General features: G+C 37.4%; 1 protein-coding gene across 2 annotated transcripts in view; it reads left to right on the forward strand.

Annotated features, from left to right (window-relative positions):
- LRCH2 (leucine rich repeats and calponin homology domain containing 2) overlaps positions 1-26,265 on the forward strand; it is a 97,058-nt gene that overhangs the window by 5,014 nt on the left and 65,779 nt on the right. For both annotated transcript variants that reach the window (XM_021686414.1, XM_021686421.1), the window contains exon 2: positions 25,281-25,425. In XM_021686414.1, the coding sequence (XP_021542089.1) occupies positions 25,281-25,425 (145 nt within the window). The remainder of the gene's footprint in view (positions 1-25,280; positions 25,426-26,265) is intronic.

Genomic DNA, 26,265 nt, shown 5'->3' on the forward strand with positions numbered 1-26,265 from the left:
CTAATAAATAGATTATGTATTCTGAAAAATGCTTATTTAACTTAATATGTTATATAATTTTTGCTTTGTGTGCAGTGTGTTTTGTGTTGTGTATGTAGTCTTTATGCCTCTCTTTCTGATGGTTTTACAATAGATTCATTAAGCAAGCGTTTATTGAACTCCAACTTTGGAAACATGATTATAGCCAATAGAAAAGAAAGGGACTTGGTTATTGTCCTTGAAGAGTCTATTAAATAGCTGAATATGTACAGGAATATGTGTAACAATTAGAAAAGAATTACAGGGGTGCCTGGCTGGCTCAGTTGGAAAGAGCATGTGACTTTTAAAAAAAAGATTTATTTGGGCGCCTGGGTGGCTCAGTTGGTTAAGCGACTGCCTTCGGCTCAGGTCATGATCCTGGAGTCCCGGGATCGAGTCCCGCATCGGGCTCCCTGCTCGGTAGGGAGTCTGCTTCTCCCTCTCCCGCTCCCCCGTCTTGTGCTCTTTCTCTCTCTCACTCTCTCTCTCAAATAAATAAATAAAAAAAAATCTTTAAAAAAAAACAAAAAAAACACAAAAAACAAAAACAAAAACAAAATTAAAAAAGATTTATTTATTTTAGAGAGAGAGAGAGAGCACGCTGGAGAGAGAGAGAATCTCAAGCAGACTCCTTGCTGAGCATGGAACCTGGCGCAGGGCTCGATCCCACCACCCTGAGATCATGATCTGAGCCAAATCAAGAGTTGGATGCTTAATGGATGGAGCCACCCAGGCACCCCAAGAGCATGCGACTCTTAATCTCAGGGTCGTGAGTTTGAGCCCCACATTGGGTGTAAAGATTACTAAAAAAATAAACTTTAAAAAATTACTAAAACAGTTCAAAAAAAAGAATTATATAACAATATTCAAAATTGTATACATTTATAAAATGTACAAGTAAGTGATGTGAAGCTATGGCATAAGGTTTAATTTTATTGGGGTTAGTTAAGTTAGTTTGAGAAAGCTTCCTTTAAAGTTAGGTATTTGCTGAATCTTGAGGTAAACGATCAGTATGGGATCAAGTTATGATTAGGTAGGAGGGAAAGTTGCAGAATTTCAGAAGAGAAATTGTATGAATACAGAGTTGAGAATGATAATGTGTGTTAAGGGCAGATGTTAACCGAAGGTTTACTCTGTATTTTCACAAACATACTGAGAGGCTGAGAGGAGGGAACATGTGGAGAGCTCAGTGTTCAAATCCAAGAGGAGTAGAGAGGACCTTCATTTGAAGGCAAGGGAAGCAAGAACAGGGTGGGGAGCTGTTAGCCATGGAAGGGAGAAGTAACCTGACTTTTACTAAGGTAAAAGTGAAGGTAGATGTTTGGGGACATTAATGTCTTAAATTTTAATCTTAAAGAAATGAGGCAGTGTCATTGGGGAAAAAGTTGATGAGCATAGAAAAAAGTACTCAATAGAGCATAATGCTTTAAGGAACCAATATGGAGAATAAGCTACAGTACAGAATTAGGACTGTGTGGTAAGCAGCTAAATTAGTAGCTTTGGAAAATATGAACATATCTTTTATGAAAAAGATTATAAATACTACATGACAGGTAAAAGAACAGAAGTGGCTGATTGGAATATTTTAGAATTGGGCTTATAGGCACACTGCTTAAAGTTTAAAATTTAATATCTTGATTTAGATTATTTGTTTTTTTAAAATTACTTTTTATTTTTTTAAAAGATTTTATTTATTTATTTGACAGAGACAGAGCGAGAGAGGGAACACAAGCAGGGGGAGTGGGAGAGGGAGAAGCAGGCTTCCCGCTGAGCAGGGAGCCCGATGTGGGGCTCGATCCCAGGACCCTGGGATCATGACCTCAGCTGAAGGCAGATGCTTAACGACTGAGCCACCCAGGTGCCCCTATTTGGTTTTTTTTTTAAATTTAATTTTATTATGTTATGTTAGTCATCACATTACATCATTAGTTTTTGATGTAATGTTCCATGATTCATTGTTTGCGTATAACACCCAGTGCTCCATTCAATACGTGCCCTCCTTAGTACCCATCACCGGGCTAACCCATCCTCCCACCCCCCTCCCCTCTAGAACCCTCAGTTTGTTTTTCAGAGTCTATTGTCTCTCATGGTTCGTCTCCCCCTCCGATTTCCCCTCTTCATTTTTCCCTTCCTACTATCTTCTTTTTTTTTTTTTAACATATAATGTATTATTTGTTTCAGAGGTACAGGTCTGTGATTCATCAGTCTTACACAATTTAGATTATTTGTAATACAAACTCTGAAGCACTTATTTGTCACCAAAAACATAAAGCTGGACAAGATCCAGAACCTTACTGACAAAATAAGAGATGATGTTAGGAACACTTTTCACAAATAAAAATATTTTTCACAAATACAAATAATTGAAGACTTACAGCTTATTGATTCCCTGGAAGGTGGTATTTGTTTAATTTCCAAGGCACTCTGAAACTTTGCAGAAGGGCATGTCATTCTCCTAGCCCACCCCAGCAGCCCACTCTAAGGCATGCTTAAACTGTGTGATGCCCACCCTCATTCTACAGAGATTTTCATCGTGACCAAGAGGGGAAATCTTGGTTTTCTCTTTCTCGTTACACTTTGGTTGTACTGGGGGTACTTCTTGAAGCCTTGTAATACTCTGAAAAGTTTCAGAAAGTTTTGTCTGGGACGCCTGGGTGGCTCAGTCGGTGAAGCCTCTGCCTTCGGCTCAGGTCATGATCCCAGGGTCCTGGGATTGAGTCCCACGTAGGGCTCCTTGCTTAGTGGTGAGCCTGCTTCTCCCTCTGCCTGCCACTCCCCCGTTTGTGCACGCACGCTCTCTCTTTCTCTCTGACAAATAAATAAATAAATCTCAATAAAAAAAGAGAAAGTTTTGTCTGCTTCCCTTTTATGGAAAGGAACACCTTCCACTCCAGGGAACCATTTAAGGTAATAAGAGGAAACTGTACAAGTCAGTTTTATAACAATAATCTAAGTTTATGTTTAGTCTCACTTAAAACTAGTGCACTCAAGTCTGCTAATGGCCAAGTTTTAAATTTTAATCTTTACATTTCTCCTGTTTCAAATAAATTATAAATTGATAGTATTCCACTTACAGACTGTCAGTCAATGTACTAATGGATAATTAAACAATGGCTATTTTCTAAGGTATGTTTTGATATGAAAAATTTTAAAGAAAAGTTGTTTTTTCCAAATAGGGAAGTAAGTCTTTTCCTATTTGTGGACGTTGCTAATTCTCTCTACTCTTTTATGATTTGTGACAGATTTTTGTCACTTTACTTTTAAATTAATTACTTCAATCTTTTTCAGTAGAATTTTATGTATAATATTAGGGATTTAAGGTGACCAAAGACGGAAATAAAATAACTGCAGCATAAACTTTTATTTGAACTCTACGGAGACTAACCAATTCTAGAACATTTATGAATTTGGCTTTCATCCAAAAATCACTTTGTTAAATGATTATACCCCAAAGAGACTCTAGAATGTGCAGCCTAGAAATCTTCCTCTCTTAAAAAAGTAATTACAATATGTAAATCCTTAATACTTTGAGCTAATTGGTTGGGGATGTCTGTGTCAATGGAAAATCAAGTACTTTTGAAGATATTTATAAGTTAAAAATAGTAAATCGACATAGGTAACTTTTTCCTTAACCTGCCTTAATATGTAAGAATGGACTTACCTATTTTACGTAAAAGGACAGGTTGTAAAGTTGCTGCCTTAAGGGATTTATGATTTCATAGTGGTATAAAACAAGTACTCACTTATCTGTACTCACCTATCTATTATATAAGCTAGATCAGTTGTTCTCAATGAGGGAAGATTTGCCCCAGGGGATATTTGGTAATGTCTGGAGATGTTTTGATTGCCACAACTTGGGAATGCTACTGACATCTAGCGGGTAAGAGGGGCCTGGGATGCTGCAAAGCATCCTACAGTGCACAGGAAGGACTGCCACACACAACAAAGACTTATCTGTTCCAAAATGTCAGTGGTGCCAAGACTGAGAATCACTGGGCTAGAGTAAGATAAATGTCATAAGTGAAAGTAAAGTGCAATGCAGGTTCAAAGAGGAAGAGATGACATTTGATTGCGTTGGTAGAACAGCAGAGAGGGCTTTATAAAGGAGATTGGAGGTAAGGGAGAGGATCAGATTTTATAATTACCCATGAAGGGAGGAAATTGTATGCATAGTGACATCCCAGAGTGTCTTCAAACTCAAAATATATTAAAAAAAAATCAGCCTTTGTTATTGATCCTAGGCCCCCTGGTCACTCAGACCAGAAACTTAGGAATGATTCTCCACTCTTCCCTTCCCTTCCCTTTTATAACTAGTTAGGAACTAAGGCCTGTTGGTCATAGCTCTTTGAATAGCTTTCAGATCTCTTTCCTTCCTGTCTGTTCTCACTGCTATTGTTGTTGTTCAGGTCCTCCTCTCCTCACCTTTAACTGTACTTATCTACAGTTTTCCTGAATAATCTCTCTGCCTCATATTTGTTTCAAGCCGGGTTAGTTCTTTACATGGTAGCCAGAACACTCTTTATTTCTTTCTTTTTTTTTAAAGATTTTTTTTTTTAATTCATGAGAGACAGAGAGAGAGAAAGGCAGAAGCAGAGGGAGAAGCAGACTCCCCGCGGAGCAGGGAGCCCGATGCGGGGCTCGATCCCAGGACCCCGGGATCATGACCTGAGCAGAAGGCAGACGCTTTACCGACTGAGCCACCCGGGCACCGCAAGAGCACTCTTTCTAATATGCAGGTCTGATTGTCACTTGTAGCTACTAAAACACCTTGGAGCCAGTAAGCCAGCTCCATAACAATACATTGCTTATTCCTTGTTTTGAATATTTAAAAAAATGTAAAAAAGCTAATGCATACACTATGCTTTATATGACTGGTGATTTTTATGTTACTTAATATTAAATTGCTAAGATTCATCCAAAATGTTGTGTGAAGCTGTAGTTCATTATTTTGATGGCTGCATTAGCTTTCATTGTGTGACTATACTACACTTTATCCACTTTCTCACTGATGGCCATTTGGGTTGTTTCCACAGTTTTGCTCTTGCAAACAGTGCTGCTGTAAGCATTATTGTGTCTCGTGTTGTACATGTGTGAGAATTTCTCTTGTGCATATACTTGGTAGTGGAATTTCTAGGCTATATGGCATGTCTGTTCAACTTGAGATAATGCCAAACTGGTTTAAAATGTACATTTCCTTCAACATGTATAAGAGATCCTTTGAATCCATATGTCCAACACATAGTAGTGTCAGATCTACACATTTTGGCCAAATGAGTTTAAAAAGGTACTTCAGTGAAGTGTTTCTTAATTTACATTTTGCTCATCACTAGTGATGTTAACATATCTTCGAATGTCTGTTGGCCATAGGTGTTTCCTGTACTGTGAAATGACTTTTCATTTATTTTGCCCAATTTCTATTGGTGGACTGTGCTTTTCTTACAGAATTCTCTGAGTTAAAAAAGTATTCCTAACAGTACTCATTTGTCAGTTTTGTGTACTGTGAATATTTTCTCCGAGCTTATAACTTGCCTTTTTGCTTTTTAAGAAGCCTTTGAATGAGCAAATGTTGCAAAATTTTAATACAATAAGATTTGTCAGTGCGTTATAGTCACTGCTTTTTTGTGTCTTGTTTAAGAATGTGCAAAATACATTCACCTACATTTTTTTTGTTTTTTTTTAAAGATTTTATTTATTTGAGAGAAAGCAAGCGAGAGAGAGAGCGCGCACACACACACACACACACACACACACACACACACGCTGGGGAGGGAGGGGCAGCGGGGAGACACAGGTCTCAATCCCAGGACCCTGGGATCATGACCCGAGCCGAAGGCAGACACTTAACTGACTGAGTCACCCAGGCGCCCCCATTCACCTACATTTTTTACTAAGAGTTTTGAAGGTCTGTTTTGGGTGTTTAAGTTCTTAATCAATATGGAATTGATTTATATAATAGTGTGAGTTCCAGTTTCATATTTTAAGACACAGATCATCTTTTTCCAGAATTATCCCTGCCTACTCCTTTTTAACATTTTGTTGAGATTATAATTCACTACCAAAAATTCACCCACTTAGAGTGTATAGTTTATTGGTTGTTAGTTCTGTACCCATCACTACAATGTAATTTTGGAATGTTTTCACCCCCCCCCAAAGCCCCATACTTATTAGCAGTACCTCCCCATTCCCCCCTCACTCCCCACCTCCATCTAGACTAGGCTTAGGTAATCACTAATCTGTTTTCTGTCTCTATAGAATTTGCCTATTCTGGACATTTCATCTGGCCTTTTGTGGCAGGTTTCTTTATTTGCCATAATGTTTTCAAAGTTCATTTATGTTGTAGCATGTATCCGTACTTCATTCTTTTTTATATCCGAATAATATTCCATTGTACATTTTGTGGACAATTGGGTTGTTTCCACTCTGGCTATTTAGTATAAATAATACTGCTATGATCATTGATGTACAAGTTTTTGTGTAGATGTATGTTTTCATTTGTCTTGTGTATAAATATGTAGGAGTGGAATTGCTGAATCACATGGTAATTCTGTGTTTCGCAATTTGAGGAAATGTTAAATTATTTCCAAAGTGTTTGCACCATTTTACATTCTCATTAGCAATGTATGAGGATTCCAGTGTAATCTCATTATGGTTTTGATTTGCATTTCCCTAATAACTAATGATGTTAAGTATCTTTTCATGTGTACATCTTCCTAACTGAAATATCTATTCAGACTCTGTCCATTTTCTAATTGGGTTGTCTTTTCATTACTGAGTTTAAGAGTTTTTATTTTTTTAATTCTGTACATAAAACCCTTATCAGATATATGGTTTGCAAATATTTCTTTCCTATTCTGTGGGTTCTCTACTTTAAAAGACAAAATTTTGAAATTTTGATGAAGTCCATTTTATCTATTTTTTCTTACGTTGCTTGTGGTTTTGGTGTCATATCTGAGAAACTGTTGCCTAACCCAGGGTTATGAAGATTCACTCTTATGTTTTGTTTTGAATTTTATAGTTTTAGCTTTTAGGTGTACTGTCCATTTTTAGTTTTTTGTGTATGGTGTGAGATCAGGGTCCAACTTTATCCTTTTGCATGTGGATATTCAGTTGTCTTGAAAATATTGCTTGAAAATATTTCTTTCCTCATCCACTTGTCTTGTCACGCTTGTCAAAAATCAGTTGACCATAAATGTAATATAAATGTTCATTTCTGGACTCTCAATTCTATTCCATTGATCTATATTTCTCTTCATATATATATGTGTGTGTGTATATTTCTATTCTTATCCTAGTACCACACTCTTGACTTCTGTAGCTGTGTAGTAAGCTGTGTATAAAATTTTATAGCCAGGAGATATGAGTCTTCCAATATTGTTCTTTTTCAAGATTGCTTTGGCTATTCTGAGACCCTTGCATTCTTTTTTTAAAAAATTTTTTATTGTTAGTTAATCCCCATACATTACATCATTAGTTTTAGATGTAGTGTTCCATGATTCATTGTTTGTGCATAACACCCAGTGCTCCATGCAGAACGCGCCCTCTTTAATACCCACCACCAGGCTAACCCATCCTCCCACCCCCCTCCCCTCTAGAACCCTCAGTTTGTTTTTCAGAGTCCATCGTCTCTTATGGTTCGTCTTGAGACCCTTACATTCTTGTATGAATTTTAGGATCAGCCTGTCAATTTCTTCAGCAAATGCAAGTTGGGATTTTGATAGGGATTTTGTTGAATTTGTAGATCAATTTGGGGAGTTTTACCATCTTAACAATATTAAGTTGTCCAACCTATGAATAATGGATGTCTTTTGATTTATTTATAGCTTTAATTTCTTTCAACATTTTGTAGTTTTCCTAAATTTTTATTTTTTTGAGTGTATTATAAGTGAAAATTTTCTAAAGTATACTTGATGTACAATATTATTATTTTTTATTTAAATTCAATTAGCCAACATATAGTACATTATTAGTTTCTGATGTAGTGTTCAGTGATTCATTAGTTGTGTATAATACCCACTGCTCATCACATGTGCCCTCCTTAATGCCCATCACCCAGTTACTCCATGCCCCCACCCACCTCCCCTTCCGCAGCCCTCAGTTTGTTTCCCAGAGTCAGGAGTCTCTCATGATTTGTCTCCCTCTTTGATTTCTTCCCATTCAGTTTTCTCCCCTTCCCCTGTGATCCTCTGCACTATTTCTTATATTCCACATGTAGGTGAAACCATATGATAATTATTTTTCTCTGACTGACTTATTTCACTTAGCATAATACCCTTCAGTTCCATCCACGTCGATGTAAGACGTACAATTTTAGTTTCAATTGTACAGTGTACTGATTTGACATTCATATACATTATAAAATGATTACCATGATGTCTAGTTATCATCTATCACTATAAAAGTTATTATAGTACTATTGACTATATTCCCTATGCTATACTTTACATCCCTGTGACTTATTTATTTTATAACTGGAAGTTTGTACCTCTTAATTCCCATCATCTATTTTGCCCATCTATCCCCCAACCACCAATTTGTTCTCTGTATTTATGAGTCTGTTTCTGTTTGTTTTCTTTGTTCATTTGTTTTTTAGTTTCCAAATATGAGTGAAATCACAAGGTATTTATCTTCTTCTGTCTGATTTTTTAAAAAGATTTTATTTATTTATTTGACAGAGAGCGACATAGCGAGAGAGGGAACACAAGCGGGGGGAGGGGGAGAGGAAGAAACAGGCTTCCCGTTGAGCAGGGAGCCCGATGCGGGGCTCCATCCCAGGACCCTGGGATCATGACCTGAGTGGAAGGCAGACGCTTAACGACTGAGCCACCCAGGCGCCCCTTCTTCAGTTTGATTTATTTCACTTAACATAATACCCTCTAGGTCCATCCATGTTGTTTCAAATGGCAAGATTTTTTTTAATGGTTGAGCAATATGGAAATTTTTTCTTAATTTCATTTTGGGGATGTTCATTGCTAGTGTATAGAAATATAATTGATTTTTATATATTGACCTTTTATCTTGCAACCTTGCTGAACTAGTTTCTTCATTCTAAGAGTTTTTTTAATGGTTCATTAGGATTTTCTGTATACAAAATCATGTCATTTGCAAATAGAAATGCTTTACTTTTTCCTTTTGAATCTGGATGCTTTTTATTTCTATTTCTTACTTAATTGTCCTGGCTAGAACTTCTAGTACAATGTTGAATAGATGTGGTGAGAGTGGACATTCTTGCTTGTTCCTGAATTTAGGAGGAATACATTGACTCTTTCACCGTTAAATATGATGTTAGCTCTGGTTTTTTTCATAAATGCCCTTTATTAAGTTGAAGAAATCCCTTTTTAGCCAGTTTTTTGAAAAATTTTTTTGTCACAAGAGGGTGTTGGATTTTGTCAGATGCTTTTTCTGGGTCTTTTGAGATGATCACATGGGTTTTGTCCTTTATTGCATTACTGTGGTATACTTACATTGATTGTTTTTTGGATATTATATCCCCCTTGCGTTCTTGGCCTATCTGCTCTTCAAGTTAATCTTATACTGCCCCCAAACTGTATATTCCAGCTTACCAAACTACATGCTGTTCCTTGACAGTATCATGCGCTTCCTTGTCTCCATGTTTTTACCCCCAACTGTTAATGTCCTCTTCCTTCTTTTCTACCTTGTGAATTCCTATTCATCTTTGTATCCCGGATCAGGTGTTTATTTGTTTCCCTGTCCTCTCATCTTCCACATATAGTGATTACTCTATACCTCTATTATAGCAGGTTTGATCCTTTATTGCAATTAATATATTTCCTCTGTTGTAGCATTTACCATCATTTTAGTAACTTTTCTGGAAAGAATACTTACACAATAAGCACATACATGGATTTCAGGAATGTTAACATTAGAGTGAAATGTGCATTGTAAAAATCAAAGAAATATGGTATTTGTTTACCTTTCTCTTTTTAATGATTTTGGAGTTAATTTGAATGTAGTTACTTAGTTGCCACTCCAGCACTTATTAGAGAGTGGTAGGTCTTTAACACATTTGTTCAGTTAAGCCTGCTCCTTACCCTGGCTGCCTTCTCAGGTCTCTCCACAATTTGCCTCTTTCCTTTTCCTCTATATTTCCCACTACTCATGTATGTACCGTTCTCCAGTCAGATTGGACTTCTCATTGTCTCCCTGATTTTGTCTTCATTGCTTTATTTTTATTTAAAAAAGGGAAAAAACTATTAGAAAAAAGAAATTTATTATTGCTTCATAAGCAGAGATATGATTATTAAAGTTGAACTGTTGCAGATTAGCTATAGTTTTTTTTTAAAGTTTATTTATTTTTTTAGTAATCTCTATACTCAGTGTGGGGCTTGAACTCACAACCCTGTGATCAAGAGTCATGCACTTCCAACTGAGCCAGCCAGGCACCCTCCCCTTTTTAAAGTTTATTTTAGCTGTAGTTTTTGTATATTGTTATATTGTACCATTGGATATGTTTTTATTTTAGAATAGTTGACTGCATTTATTTATTTATTTATTTATTTATTGTAGACTCTGTGCCCAACATGGGGCTTGAACTCATAACCCTGAGATCAGGAGTTGCATATTCTACCAACTGAGTCAGCTGAGTCAGCCAGGTGCTCTGCAGAATAGTTGACTGCTTTTAAATATTTAGGTTAACTAATAAAATTGATTTTTGAGTAATGTTTATAACATTAACATTAGATAATATGTTTGGCATTGAAAATATTAAATTATAAAATGTTTTGAGGATTAATATGTTGGTTTAACAAATTCTGTTTTGAAAATTATATTTGTAGATGAAGTCCAGGAAAAACTGGGAGATGAATGTATGTTTTTTTGATTAGGTTTAGCAGTTTTTTTGATAGTATAGGTCTAAATTGTTTGAAATTGTATTTTTGCATGTCTTGGTCTAGTTTTCTCTTATTACATTAGTCTGCTGTCTTCCATTTGCCTTAGTCAGAGCTAAGATCTACTACTTCCGAGTTGCAAAGTTTATCATCCTCAGTAGGATCAGAGCTTAAAGGTCCTCTTAAACAACTCTTCATATGTTCACTGCTTCTCTTGTAAAAAGCCTCATCACCTCATGGCTGAGTTTTCTCAACATGTATATATTTAATGTTGCCATAAAAGTCTTCCCATTATAGTCTATTGTATAGTCTTCTTCCAAATTGTTCTTCCTGAGTCTTCCTTATGCCACTGTTCCACTGAAGAAAAATATTTTATAACATGATTTTTTAGGACTGCCTAATAGTTTATTTTGTGAAAGTACCATATTTTATTTAACCATTCTTCTATTGTTAGATGTTTAAGTTCCTATTTAATATGAGTATACAGCCAGGTGCAATTGTATTCCTGGCTTTAAATTGCTTCCCCCAGGGTGCCTGGGTGGCTCAGTCAGTTAAGCGTCGGACTCTTGATTTCAGCTTAGGTCATGATCTCAGGGTTGCGAGATGGAGCCCCGCTTTGGGCTTTGCACTGGGCTTGGAGCCTGCTTCAGAGTCTCTTTCTCCCCCTCCTCCCCATAAGCGCTCTCTTTCTCGCTATCTCAGTACACACCCACCTACATACATACATAAATTGCCTCCCCCAAGAGGAATTTAAACTCTTTGCGGGCAGATACAGAAATTCCCTGTAGTGTTTGGTTCAGTGTTGTGCCTCTCTGCAACGGTTGATCGTGAATGCGTGTCAAATTTCTGAACTTCAAATTATGGGAAGGAACATGACATGGTATATTCTTTTATACACTGACTTCTTGTTCTATTTGAGCATAAACTAGTGGAATGGCTCTGCCATGGTACCTTGGTGATCTTTCACATTTCCACATAGTCTGCATGGGCCAGGCTCAACCACACTCTGATCCAAATCTTGGGGGAAGACTCTATGATCCTCCCTGGTACACAGCAAAATGGACAGATGACGTGAGGTCATTTCTTACCCACCTCCCTATCTTGTGGGAGGCTGCTGCAAGACGGTTTATTATTTTCTTCTGTCATCCTGGGAAGACATGGCACTTTTGGGTATAGCTGTGAGTATAAAATTGCAAAGCTGCCATCTAGAGTTAACTCCTCAAAAACAGAGCAACCCACCATGCATGTTGTCTGTCATTTGGTCCCTCCCTCCAGTTTGGTTTTGTCCTGTAGGACCGGAGACACAGGGAACTGACACCATAGTGATCATGCTTTCTCTGTTAGTAATAAACTCTCTGAACCCACTCGGTCTTACTGGGAGCTGCCGGTGCGCTGCTCTGTAGGGGCTGCTTAACCACTTAACACAAATTAATGGAGTTTTCTTTGGCCTGGTTTGTGGAATTTGCCATTACTTTGTAATTAGTTTACTATAACTTGCTTTTAATTTCAGCATCCAATATTTAGTGCTTTGTTGTTAAACAGCTCAAGTAAGGATGATCCTTGCTCTCTAAATACAGTATTTCTTTTAAGGAGCACAGTATACTGCCTGTAAAATTCATCATAATCTGGATTCATCAAAGATGAAGCAGTTAGTTTTATTTAGCATGGTAGCTTTCCCTCAGGGTTTTTTTTTGTTTTTTGTTTTTTAACCCTCCTCAAAGACTGCTTTTTTTAAGTAAGCTCTACGCCCAATGTGGGGCTTAGAATCAAGACCCCAAGATCAGGAGTTGCATGCTCTACCAACTGAGCCAGCCAGGCGACCCCCACTGACTCCCCCCCGCCCCACTTTTTTAAGGACTACTTTTTTTTTTTTAAAGATTTTATTTATTTATTTGACAGAGAGAGACACAGCGAGAGAGGGAACACAAGCAGGGGAAGTGGGAGAGGGAGAAGCAGGCTTCCTGCTGAGCCGGGAGCCCGATGCTGGGCTCGATCCCAGGACCCTGGGATCATGACCTGAGCCGAAGGCAGACCCTTAACAACTGAGCCACCCAGGCACCCCTTAAGGACTACTTTTGTTTTGGAGTCCACGGCCTACTAGAGTTATCCTGGGGAGTCAGTTTGATGCAGACTGTTCTCATACTACTTCAGATTTTTCTTTTCTCAGGCAGTAGGAAGCTGCTAAGGTGTCTTAATTAAGGCAAATAAAAAGTATACTGTATAAACAGATTCACTTGATTTTCAGTGGCTAGTTGATCTTGACTTAGGCAGGAGGAGCCTCAATGTCATATTAATTATGCATCAATTCATGTGTCTTGGAGATGGTGAAGATGATAATGTTTTGCCATTACTTACTTCACTAATCAGACTTATAACAATTCAGATTTTACAGTTTTTGGGTTTTGCTTTAAGAAAATAATTTACATGAAAGCATGATTTTGACATTAAAAGTTTCATGCTTTCCTGGTAATTTGGATTTTAAAAATTATGACATATAGTAGAATGTCAATATAACATGACTCAGCATAGTGATAGATGTTTGGTAGCAGGTTGTAGTAGAAGGACCGAGTTGTGCCCCATGAAAATGAAAATGATTGTAGGGGCGCCTGGGTGGCTGTTGGTTAAACAACTGCCTTCGGCTCAGGTCATGATCCTGGAGTCCCAGGATTGAGTCCCACATCGGGCTCCCTACTCATCAGGGAGTCTGCTTCTCCCTCTGACCCTCCCCCCCATGCTCTTTCTCTCATTCTCTCTCTCTCAAATAAATAAATAAAATCTTAAAAAACAAAAGAATGATTATATATAATACCACTTTACCACGCCTGTAACTCTTTGCACATACCATTTTTATGAGTGGAATGTGTATGGTTAGAATTCAGTTTACCTTGTGAAATATAATACCTTTAAAATAGTATAATATTGTGTTTTTCTTATAACAGAAGCAATGCTTGCTTATTGTAAAAAACTTGGGAAATAAAAGCAATACAGAAGAAAATACAAAATACTCCTCATTCCACCAACCTTGAATAAATATTAACATTTTGGTCTATTTCCTTCATACTCCCACACTCATCACCTTTATATGTGTATGAGTGAATGTATGAAGTATACTTTCTAAAAATGTACATTTTAATTTTTAAATTTAATTTATTTATTTTTAAGATTTTATTCCTTTGAGAGAGAGAGAGAGGCAGGCAGGCAGAGACAGAGAGAGAAGCAGACTCCCTGCTGAGCAGGGAGCCCAATGCGGGACTCGATCCCAGGACCCTGGGATCATGACTTGAGCTGAAAGCAGACGCTTAACCGACTGAGCCACCCAGGCGCCCTAAAAATGTACATATTTCAAGGAAACAATTGGTTCATACTGTGTATATAGTTTGATATTTAAAATGTTCTAGTTATTGGGGTGCCTGGGTGGCTCAGGCAGTTGTGTCTGACTCTTGATTTTAGCTCAGGTCTTGACCTCAGGGTTGTGAGGTCAAGCCCTGTGTTGGACTCTGCGCTGCTGTGAGCATTCTTATATTCATATTAAGGAATCAAATCTATAATAGAATTTTTTAAAAAGATTTCATTTATTTGAGAGAGAGAGAGCACATGAGCAGGGCGAATGGCAGAGGGAGAGAGAGAAGCAGACTCCCCACTGAGCAGGGAGCCAGATGCAGGGCTTGATCCCAGGACGGCGATCACGACCCGAGCTGAAGGCATACGCTTAACCGACTGAGCCACTGAGGCGCCCCTATAATAGCATTTTTTTTTTTAAGATTTTTTTTTTATTTATTTGACAGAGAGAGACACAGTGAGAGAGGGAATATAAGCAGGAGGGGTGGGAGAGGGAGAAGCAGGCCTCCCGCCGAGCAGGGAGCCCGATGTGGGACTCGATCCCAGGACTCTGAGATCATGACCTGAGCCGAAGGCAGACGCTTAACGACTGAGCCACCCAGGCGCCCCCTATAATAGCATTTTTAAAGGCTGCAAGATATTCCATTTTAGGATATAGTGTATTTTATCTAGCCTTTACCTATTGTTGGGCATTTAAGTTGTTTCTAATTTTCTACTGTTTTAAATAATCCTTAAATGTACATAATTTCTTATGTTTATTTGGTTTCAAAAATTGCTAGAGATTGATTTCTTGGATCAGTGGGTATGAACATTTTTCAGAAGCTTGATTTATATTGTCACATTGCTTTCTAGACAGGTTACTTCATTTTGAAATCACATCAGTGGTGTATGGAAGTGCCTTGCCAACACAGAGTAATACCTTTAAAAACCTTTAAATTTGATGAGTGAGTTATGGTATCTTATTCTTTGCATTTCTTTTGATTGACAGTGAGGTTGAACATATTTTCATGTACATCTTGGTCGTTGATAATTTTCATTTTTGCATCTGTTTATGCCCTTGGTGCAGGTTTTACCTATGAGCTGTTGGTATCATTTTGCTTTTTGACAGACTGTAGTTTTCCTTTCTTTTTATGTCACTAAATCTAGAAATCTTTTCATTTGTGAATTATTCCTTTATTGAAGGTTGGAAAGTCCTTCCCCATTCTAATATTAAGTGAGTATTCTCTAAATTGTTTTTCTAGTTTTTTATGGTTCATTTTTGTTTATCATTTTCCTCCATCTGGAATTTATTTTAGTAAAAGTTATGTGATGAGGCTATAACATTTGTCTTTTGAAAATAAAAGTTTTCCAAGAACCATTTAATAAATAATACTGCATGGATTCATAACGCCAAATTTACAGCATAGTAAGTCTTGTAAGGGTTGAAGTATAATGTCGTTTTTAAGCATGACTTTGATGTTTGAATGTCATTGCACAGTTAATTAGTCATTATTTCTTGGCAAAACTAAAACACTGCAGAATTTCTTACAGATACCTGCATAGAGCTGCCCCCTCCTTTTTTTTTTTTTTAAATAAAGTCCTATCCTACCACGTGGTTTAATAGTTGTATGACTCACAGTTCTTTTCTCACTGAGCATGCATGTAATCTGTCCTCTGGTTAGCAGCTGTGGTTTCTTTCTCCTTGCAGCATCTGTTTTTGTTTGCACCCTTGCTTCTCAAAGTGCCTATGCTCAAAAAGAGCTTTCCAGTATTGGTTGCTGTAGGCCAGTGAGGTCTGCTTGTTATTGTTTCTCATAATAGTTGGCTTTAAAGCATTTTCCTTTCATTTTTTTCAAATATCTACTGACCCTTTTTTTCTCTCCACTGTACTTACGGTTAATATTTTAACTCACCATGGAGTAGCTCAGAAATTCTGTTACCTATAGGTCTTACTCATGCAACAAGACTTCAGAGTTATAGATGGACTTTTCCTTATCTTGTCCTGAATGACAGCACAACACCCTTCTAGGGAATACTGAATCAAGAAATCACCTGTCTTTGCAGAGGGCATCTGTTGAAAGCAGATGCCAGAGCCATGGGGTTGTCATTTCCCATCAGACTCCAACATCATAGTTTCTAGTACTTCAAAGACACTCTCCATTCTTGAATCGACAAACAGCTGTGGTGCCTCCTGTTTTCTTGTTGCTTTTGTTTCTAGTCCTGACATTTTTTTTAGATGGAAAAATAGATAAGGAAACATTAATATTTGAGAGCATATTAATGAGATTTTACATACTGTAAATGCTTACATTTGAGTAATATCAGTTACTAAAGAGCACAGAAAATTTAATTTTTAAAATTTTTATATTGGGAAATATGCTTTTGAGTTGGTTGATTTTATCCACTCTCTAAAGACATATAATTCTGGTATATATTTTCCATGTTATAAGAACTGAATATAATAATCAGTTTCTCTCATTTTATTTTATACCTTTATGAATATATATATATCATTATGTGCAAGTTGATAATTTTCCCTTCATTTCTATTGCTTACTTCTAGGGATTTTTAGGTTGTTGTAGAATATTTACTCACATCTAATAGCTCTGAGATAGTGAGGAATAGTAATTGATTCTAGCAATGTTTCATAGGTAGTAATCAGTAGAATCAGAATAGAGTTCAGATCCAGTTTACTGCTCATCTGCCAAAGAACAGTTACCCTTCCTTTTTCATTCCACCAGTCTTTGTGTGAACTTCATGATATACCCCAAGGATGATGCAGTATTGGTCCCACCACAACAGCTTTGTAAAAATTACAATTTTAGTAGAAGTAAGTGGGAGTGATTCTTTTTGCATAGTTTCTTTCACTGAAGTGTTATTATCTAAGCAGATTGTATTTGGTGCTAGAGTGAAACAATAATTGGGATTGCTTAGGGTTGGTGTCTGAGTGGGCTTTTTACAAACATAACACCTACTACCCAATTCATAGTGCTTAATAGAATTTTGTTTGAATAAATGAGTCCAGTCAGAATGCTGCCCAGGAAATAAGGAGAATGGGGCTTGGAAGGTGAAGATCAGGATTTGCCTGCCTCTATCACAGACAATAAGTCCAGGACTACAGAGAATGTGACCATTAAGGTAATTATTTTCCCTTGTATATTCTCTGTGGTAGGCTGCAACTTCTAATCCCTGCTTGATAAGGAATGTACATGGTACTATTGGGAGATAATTTTCCATGGGCTTCATGTTTCTGCACATCTTGTGAATGAGGCACTAACTGCTCTTTGTTCAGGACTGAATTTGGGAAGAATAAGATAGTTTCTCTCTGCAGAGCAAAGGACAGTCATGCTTACTGTCTAGTAAACTAAAGATAATGTCTCCCTTTGAACAAAGTGCATGCTGGCTTATTGTCTATTATAAAAGATTTGGGTTCCCCTAGGTTAGAGTTCATCTCCTATAATGCAATGTACTATGTGGGTAAACATTCATCTGTACCCATCTCTGTTACCCCTGTGGGATTTGGAAGGCCAGGGGAACTGATAAAAATATGCTGCTTTTGCCACTTGCTATGCTGTGAGTAATAAAGTCCTTTGTCTATCACACGGGAATCTCGTGCCTTCTGCCAGCATCCATACAACTGTGTCAGGCTAACTTGTTGGCTTACAAGTAGGGTAAAGTCTCCGATATTTCAGAGTTTTTGGCAGGTACTGAGGACAGTGGTTTTGCCTATAAGATGTTACTTCCCTTTTGAAGAAACTTGTTTATTTTTCTTTAATCCTTGTTTATTGTAATCCTTGTTTATTGAATTGGTTAAAAATACTGAAAAATTAATAAGGGTCCACTCTTTAAGGAGCCAAGAAAACTATGTGTTGGCCCAGACGAAACGGTTCTGAATTGGTAAATTAGGAACAGCTGAGAGCTATAAATAGTGTTCATTATTTTCTTAATTAAAAATTGGACTTAAAGTAAGGTTTATGTTCTGCTTTCTATTGCAAGAAGCAACCTAAGATATGAATGTGACAAGGAGACTGAGAATCTCTCTGACCCTGCTTTGTGATTCCAGTGGAACAGAATATTTGTAATCTGGGACAGGAAGTCACAATAGTGTGTTGGAGGAGTGGAAAAGCACACATAGAACATGGGCTTTGAAGTAACATCTCAGTTTGGAACCCTGGTGCTGTCAGTTATTACTAGTTTTTTAACACTGGGCATGCTATTCAATCTGTCTTTGATTCATATATATAATATGGAATAATAGCTACCTCATAAGGGTGTTATGAGGATTAGACATAATTATGCAAAGCCCATAGCATGTGATCTAGCATACGTGGTGTGTGTGGGAGGGGGCAGAGAGAGACAGAGAGAAGTAGAAATAGTCAGTCACCCCAGTTCCACTTAGGTTATTGTTGTGAATTTAGAGTTCTCATTTCAAATTATTTCTCCACTTAACCCTCATGTTTCTTAAAAAAAAAATTTTTTTTTATTAAGTAAACTCTATCCCCAATGTGGAGCTTGAACTCATGACTCTGAGATCAAGAGTCCTATGCTCTACTGACTGAACCAGCCAGGTGCCTGCCCCTCATGTTTCATTAAGCACAAAATTCTTTTTTTTTTTTTTTTTAAGATTTTATTTATTCATTTGAGAGGGAGAGAGAGACAGAGAGAGAGAGAGCACAAGCAAGGGGAGAGGCAGAGGAAGAAGGAGAAGCAGACTCCCCGCTGAGCTGGGAGCCCAGTGTTGGGCTCAATCCCAGACCCCAGGATCATGACCTGAGCTGAAGGCAGACACCTAACCATCTGAACCACCCAGGTGCCCCAAGCAGAAAATTCTGTGACGATATCTCTGTTACTGATGAGGATGTGTTCCAGCAAAATACTTCATTATTAGGAATTTTTCCAGAGGTAGAAATGTGTCAGATTTTCAAACATTATCTAAGATGTTTTTTTTAATAAGAGGGACTATAGCAATCTATATCATTAAATATCACCTAAAGAAGACTCATGCATCTTAGTTTAAGTTACAACAATTTGTGACAAAAACTGTACACTCTTTTGTACGTGGAATAAAATAAAACTATAATTAGTATAATTAATATAGTGTAACTGTATAATTTCTGAAAGTCATTTTCTATACCTGCCTAGGCAGAAATGCTAGCCAGTGAGCCAGGAATTGCACTGGGTGGCATATGGACCCGTCTGTGGCTCTTGGGTCTGCAGCTTGGGAGGCAGCAAACAGATTTCCATTCCATCTGACTCCCCTCCTTCCTTTCCCTAGCTTCCTTGACCGCTGAAGCTCAAGAGTGATACAGAACAGAATTTAGATCAGATTATTTAAAATGATCTATTAACATCTTTAAAAGCCTCCTAGCAGTTTCACAAGGAGAGTTTTGAAGGAAGGCAGGAAACAGTACACAGCAGTCTGTCTGCTGTTGAGTTTTTGCCAATACTGCTTGATAGGATTTATGATTAAAGCAAGACAAAAGAAAAATAATTCAGTGGTTATAAAGGTGCTTATTGCCAAGGATACTAATGAACTGAGATATAACCTTACTGCTTAAGAGAAAAAAAATATACAGCTATTTAATTTAAAAGACTTTGCAGCCATTCTCTCATTGATTCTGATAAACTGTTTTTATGAGAAGTGTGTTAGGTTCCTGTGTCTGCTGTAACAAATTACCACAGACTTGGTGGTTCAAAACAACAGAAGTTTATTTTTTTTACAGTTCTGGAGACCAGACTATGAAACGAGTCTTAATGGGGTTAAAATCAAGTTTCAGCAGCACTGTTTGCCCTCCAGAGGCTCTACGGGAGAATTCTTTCCTTTTTGCAGCTTCAGGCACCTGCTGACATTCTCGGCTGCATCACACTCCAGTGTGTCCTCCACCTTCACCATGACCAGAATTCTCCTCAGTGTGTCTGTCTAACCTCCCTCTGCCTTCCTCTTGTAAGCATATGTGCGATAGCAGGTAGGGCCCACCTGGGTCATTCAGGATAATCTCCTCAACACAAGATTCTTAATTACATCTGCACAATTTTACCATATAAGCCAACATTCACAGGAATTAGGACCTGATATCTTTGAGGGCCACCATTCAACTCACTTCAGGAAGATAAGGAACAAATTTTCATTTTCTCTTTTTCTGTGTGTGGGAAAGGTGAAACATCTTTTTTTTTTTTTTAAGATTTTATTTATTTATTTGAGAGAGAGAATGAGATAGAGAGAGAGAGCATGAGAGGGGGGAGGGTCAGAGGGCCAAGCAGGCTCCCCGCTGAGCAAGCAGGGAGCCTGATGCGGGACTCGATCCCGGGACTCCAGGATCATGACCTGAGCTGAAGGCAGTGGCTTAACCAACTGAGCCACCCAGGCGCCCGAAAGGTGAAACATCTTTATAATTGTCTTTTCACAAGTCCTGCTTGTCCCCAAAGAAGGCAGGCGTTAAGGCTGTTGTGAAATGAATGTTGCCATAAGGAATAAATTAACAGTGTGTTTTCTCTTCTTTAGATGGAACCATATTAAATACAATACCAATTTTGCATGTTTTTCTTGAGTATAATATGTTCATTACCAGTCCTATTATTCTAGTTGCCCTAGTGTACATGTTAATTAAATTATTTTTAATGTAAAAATTCCTTTTTGGTTTAATTGTACATCACAAGATAAAAAATTTAAAAGTTTAAATTTTATCCATTATATCTATATAGATGTTAATTTTCACTTTTTTGAAGGAAAATATGAGATGCTGTTAGTGTGAGATATTTCAAGAAATTAAGATACAGAATGTTTTATATTATTCCCTATCTTTCTTTCCATGGTTGTATTTTTCTTTTGGCACTGTCATTCTGTTTACCCAATTCTTAGAAAGGATGTTTATACAGATTTAAAATCTGAAAAATCCTAGAACAAGATTTCCTTAATTAAGGGCTTTATAATAGCTTGAGTTTTAATTTTGAGTTTATTATGCTTTATTTGATTTCACTCAGTTAAGTTAGAATAATAATTAATTGTAATTTTAAGTGGTGTTTATTAAGTAAATATATTAGCTCATCCAGAAAATAGTTTATTATTGCAAATTTAATTAAATTCCCTAGGGGACCTCATAATATTACTTGGTAATTTAACTAAATAATCTTTTTTTAGAGGGGAAAGAACATAAAGCCTCACACAATAATATGTAAGTTACTAAAATAATGTGTTCATAGTATTTAAATTATTTTATTAAAATCACTGTTGTTAATACTGATATTTTGGCTTTTTTTATATTGTCAAATAAATTGTACACTCATTTTATTTCTGTTTGGGGCTACAGTTATGCATCACACCAACAATTAGCTTGTCTGCTGATACAACAAATCAAGAATAGGATTATGGGGCGCCTGGGTGGCTCAGTCGGTTAAGTGTCTGCCTTCGGCTCAGGTCGTGATCCCAGGGTCCTGGGATTGAGCCCCGCATCGGGCTCCCTGTTCGGCGGGAAGCCTGCTTCTCCTTCTCCCTCTCCCACTCCCCCTGCTTGTGTTCCCTCTCTCGCTGTGTCTCTCTCTGTCAAATAAATCAATAAAATCTTTAAAAAAAAAAAAAGAATAGGATTATGATTTCTTTTACCTTGTATCTGAACAAATAGTAATTTTGATTTTTTTTTTCCCATCACTGCTTTAAACGCTCTTTGTATGGTTATCGTGCTTTCTCTTGACCATTATTTTCAGTCTTCTCTGCTTGCTTTTTTCCCCCTCGACTCAGCTTGTAAATATTGGCTGTCCTGATGGCCCATTCTTGAACTCTTTCCAACTCAGTACTCTGATGTAAGGTGATGTCTTCCATTTCTATGACTTTATAGTACTAACCATATTCCCACAACTTTCAATTTTATATATCCATCCCAGACCTCATGTCTGAGATCTATAATCATCTGACTGATCCCTCCATTGGCTCTCGTTCAGATATCTCATGTTATACAAATAGAAAATTGTATCTTTGATTCTAACCTCTGCTTCAAAAAACAAAATAAAACTCCCACCAGGAACAGCAACAAAAACAAAAATCTTGTTCTACCCCCACCTCTTTTATTAAATAGCCTCTTATCCCACATAGACAGTCGCTTGCCCAGTCTCTAAGTACTAATATGAAAATATATTTCAAATTCTAATTTTCTTATCCTTATTCTTGCAACCTTAATTTAAGCTACCATCATCTATCTCTAGGACCACTGTATTATTTATGGGTCTATAATGCTAGCTATTATACAGAATAATGAACTGGGCATAATTTTTATTTTAGGATTTCAGATTAATTGTAAACAAGTAATTTTCAACTCCTAGGATTCTGAAGTTACCAGAGTAAGAGGTAAAACCCTAAATGTAAAAGAAACATCCTAAACTTAAAAAAAATGATTTAATTTTTCCTCCTCAGTAGAACTGCATGATTCTTGGGTGTCCAGAGGAGGTAAGCCAGGATATTGAGAAACTTCTGTTTCAAGTTCAGATTTTGGTTGCTAGTAATTCTGTCTGTCCTTTTATTTAGTCATTTAGAATCTTATGGTGGTTGGAAGATGAATCCAAATTAATTCTCAAATAATCATAACTAATGTTTTCTTTTGCCTATTATAAAATTTTACATTAGGTGAGTGTGTGTTTTTTTAAATTTTTTGTTGTTATGTTAATCACCATACATTACATCATTAGTTTTAGATGTAGTGTTCCATGATTCATTGTTTGTGCATAACACCCAGTGCTCCATGCAGAACATGCCCTCTTTAATACCCATCACCAGGCTAACCCATCCTCCCACCCCCTTCCCCTCTAGAACCCTCAGTTTGTTTTTCAGAGTCCATCGTCTCTCATGGTTCGAGGTGAGTGTGTGTTTATACACACACACACACAAACATATATTAATACATGTATATTAATATTCTGAATAGGGAATTTACTATATTGCTAAGTAAATAGGTCTCATCTCTCAGAGTGAGGAAGTTAAGCATTGGTAGGAGGCTGTTCTTATGAGGGCAGAACACATGCTGAATGATGTATGGTGGGTTAAGGTACACCATAGATGTTCTTCCTGACAGAGATAAATAATATTCTTATTTTTTAACCAAATAAGTATAATGAATTAATGTTAGCAAAGTATATTTCTATAATGAGGTAGCAGTGGTTCTCAACAGGTTGTAGGGGGGTTTGAACCCCAGGGAACATTTTTTGGCTGCCATGATAAAGGGTTTTAATGGCATCTGGTGGGTAAATGCCAGGGATGCTGCTAAATATCCTATAGTACCCAGGATAGCCCCACACAACAAATCGTCATAGAGCCCAAAAGGTCAATAGTGCTTGTTAAGAAACTCTTTTAAGGGATTTTTTTTTTTCAACCTGCCACATACTTGTCCTAAGTATTTTTCAAAATTTCATTTAACCTTTAAAAGAGGTGTAATGGTTATAATAATAATTCCATGACTTTATTTTTGTGAAAACTGGAATGGAAGTATATTTGTGTGTACTTGGAATAATTTAGGTGAGGAAGGAATCGAGAATGAATACCAGGTTTTTGGCTTGCATAGTTCAACAGGAGGATGTTGGTGACATTATCTGAGATAAGAGAAACAGATGAGTGGAAGAAGATCTTCAGTTCAGATTTTAGAGAATTTGTACAGATTTTGTAGAATTTGAGGTGCCTGAGAGATATCAAGAGAAGTTCTGAAGATCAGAACATAGGTGTTCAGACATAGCTTTAATTTGAAATTTGTTGGTATATAAATATAATTTAACCTTGGGATTGGATGAAATCACCCACTAAAGTGTATATCTTAAGAAGGAAAGGGTACCTTGTCACAGCTCTTTGGAACGTCAACATTCACAATACAGGTAGGGGAAAATCTAGCAAGAGACTAAGAAGTAGCCAGAGAGATAATAAGTGATGCAGAAGTGTAATCTCCCAAGCCAAGAGAAGGGAAATGTTTCCAGGTAGATGAGTTGGTATTGATATGGAGGCTGTTGGTGACCTAGGTGGGCAGGAAAGTGAATAGAAACCCAATTACAGTGGGTTGAGAAGTCCATGGTAAGTAAGAAATTTAGTTGGGGGTTGTAGGTTTATGTAGGTTTGGCTGTAAAGGAGGAAGAGGTAGAGGGGGATGTGGGACCTGGGGAGGATTTTTTGTGTTTTTGAAAAGATCAGAGAGAATTCCTTATTGGTATTTTAAAAGATAAATTCTAAAGATATTGAAGCATATCAAGTACAATTTGTTAATAAACAAGGTTTAAATGAGTATATTTCTTTTTTTTTTTTAAGGTTTCATTTATTTACTTGAGACAGGGTGAGTGAGAGAGAGCACAAGCCAGGGGAGGGGCAGAGGGAGAGGGAGGAGCAGTCTCCGCTGAACAGGGAGCCCGATGTGGGATCATGACCTAAGCTGAAGGCAGACTCTTAACCGACTGAGCCACCCAGGCACCCTAAACGAGTATATTTCTATATGATTTTTTTGCCTTCACGATCATGTTGGATAATATTTTATAATATATATTTGCAAAAGACTATTTATTTGAGAGAGAAAGAGAAAGAGCAGAGGGAGGAGGAGAGGGAGAGGGACAAGCAGACTCTGGCTCGATCTCAGGACCCTAAGATCATGACCTGAGCTGAAATCAATAGCTGGATGCTTAACTGGCTGGGCCACCCAGGTGCCCCAATATTTTATAATATTTTACATATGGGGCTTGAACTCATAATACTGAGATCAAGAATTACATGCTCGGGCGCCTGGGTGGCTCAGTTGGTTGGGCGACTGCCTTCGGCTCAGGTCATGATCCTGGAGTCCCGGGATCGAGTCCCACATCGGGCTCCTTGCTCAGCGAGGAGTCTGCTTCTCCCTCTGACCCTCCTCCCTCTCGTGCTCTCTGTCTCTCATTCTCTCTGTCTCAAATAAATAAATAAAATCTTAAAAAAAAAAAAAAAAAAAGAATTACATGCTCTACCAACTGAGCCTGCCAGGTGCCCCATATTTTATAATATTTTAAATAGTTGCTTAGATGCTAAGTGATTCAGGAAGTATGAAAATAGTTCTGTTATTTATAATAGATACGGTATATGTTTGGCGGTCAAATATTACTTTTCTTTTTCAGATCTTTCAAGAAATCGTTTTACAGAAATTCCTTCTGATGTCTGGTTATTTGCCCCTCTTGAGACATTAAATTTGTATCATAATTGCATCAAAACCATTCCTGAAGCCATTAAAAACCTGCAGATGTTAACATACCTTAACATTAGGTAAGGAAACATTTTTTGGTAGATTTTGTTTTTTATTACAGTTCTAATCCTTTTTAGTAACAAAGGAATATGTTTGGTTTGGCTATGTAACCTATATTTATCTCAACTGTATCTTATTTGTATTTGTTATATGTTCACATTACTTTATAGGTGTTTGGTCTTGTTGAGAGCAGTGCTTCTCATCCCAGCCTTTAATCTGCACAGGAGTCACCTGGGGATTAAAACATCTGATTACATAGCTCTGCAGTGGGGCCTGCATTTCTCACAAGCCCCCTGGTAATGCCAGTGCCTGCTGGTCCTTATCACTTTGAGTAGCAAGGCTTTATTTAGATCAGAAATGTTTTACTGAAATCATAGCACCACAATGCAGATTTATATATATGCATTTTCAGTTAAAGTGAAACATTATAAAGAAACAGTTCTTCAGCTATATTGTTCACTCTTGTGAGTTCTTGCTACTTTAAGGATGGATGGTTGGGATGGGAGTGTTGGAATGTTAAGAAGTAGATGACAGTTGGTGTTAATACTTAATAGATGCTTACTATGTGCCAGACAATGTTACAAATACCTTATCCATATTACCTCACATCCTCTTCACAACAGCATTTTGAGAAGTATTATTTTTTTTTTAAAGATTTTATTTATTTATTTGAGAGAGAGAGAGAGAGTGGGGAGGGGCAGAAGGAGAGGAGAAGCACACTCCCTCCTGAGCAGGGAGCCCAATGCAATGCAATGCGCTGTGATGTGGGGCTTGATCCCAGGACCCTGAGATCATGACCTGAGCTGAAGGCAGACGCTTAACCGACTGAGCCATCCAGACACCCCAAGAGAGGTACTATT

The sequence above is a fragment of the Neomonachus schauinslandi genome, chromosome X (assembly GCF_002201575.2).
Source record: "Neomonachus schauinslandi chromosome X, ASM220157v2, whole genome shotgun sequence".
Classification (NCBI taxonomy): Eukaryota; Metazoa; Chordata; class Mammalia; order Carnivora; family Phocidae; genus Neomonachus; species Neomonachus schauinslandi.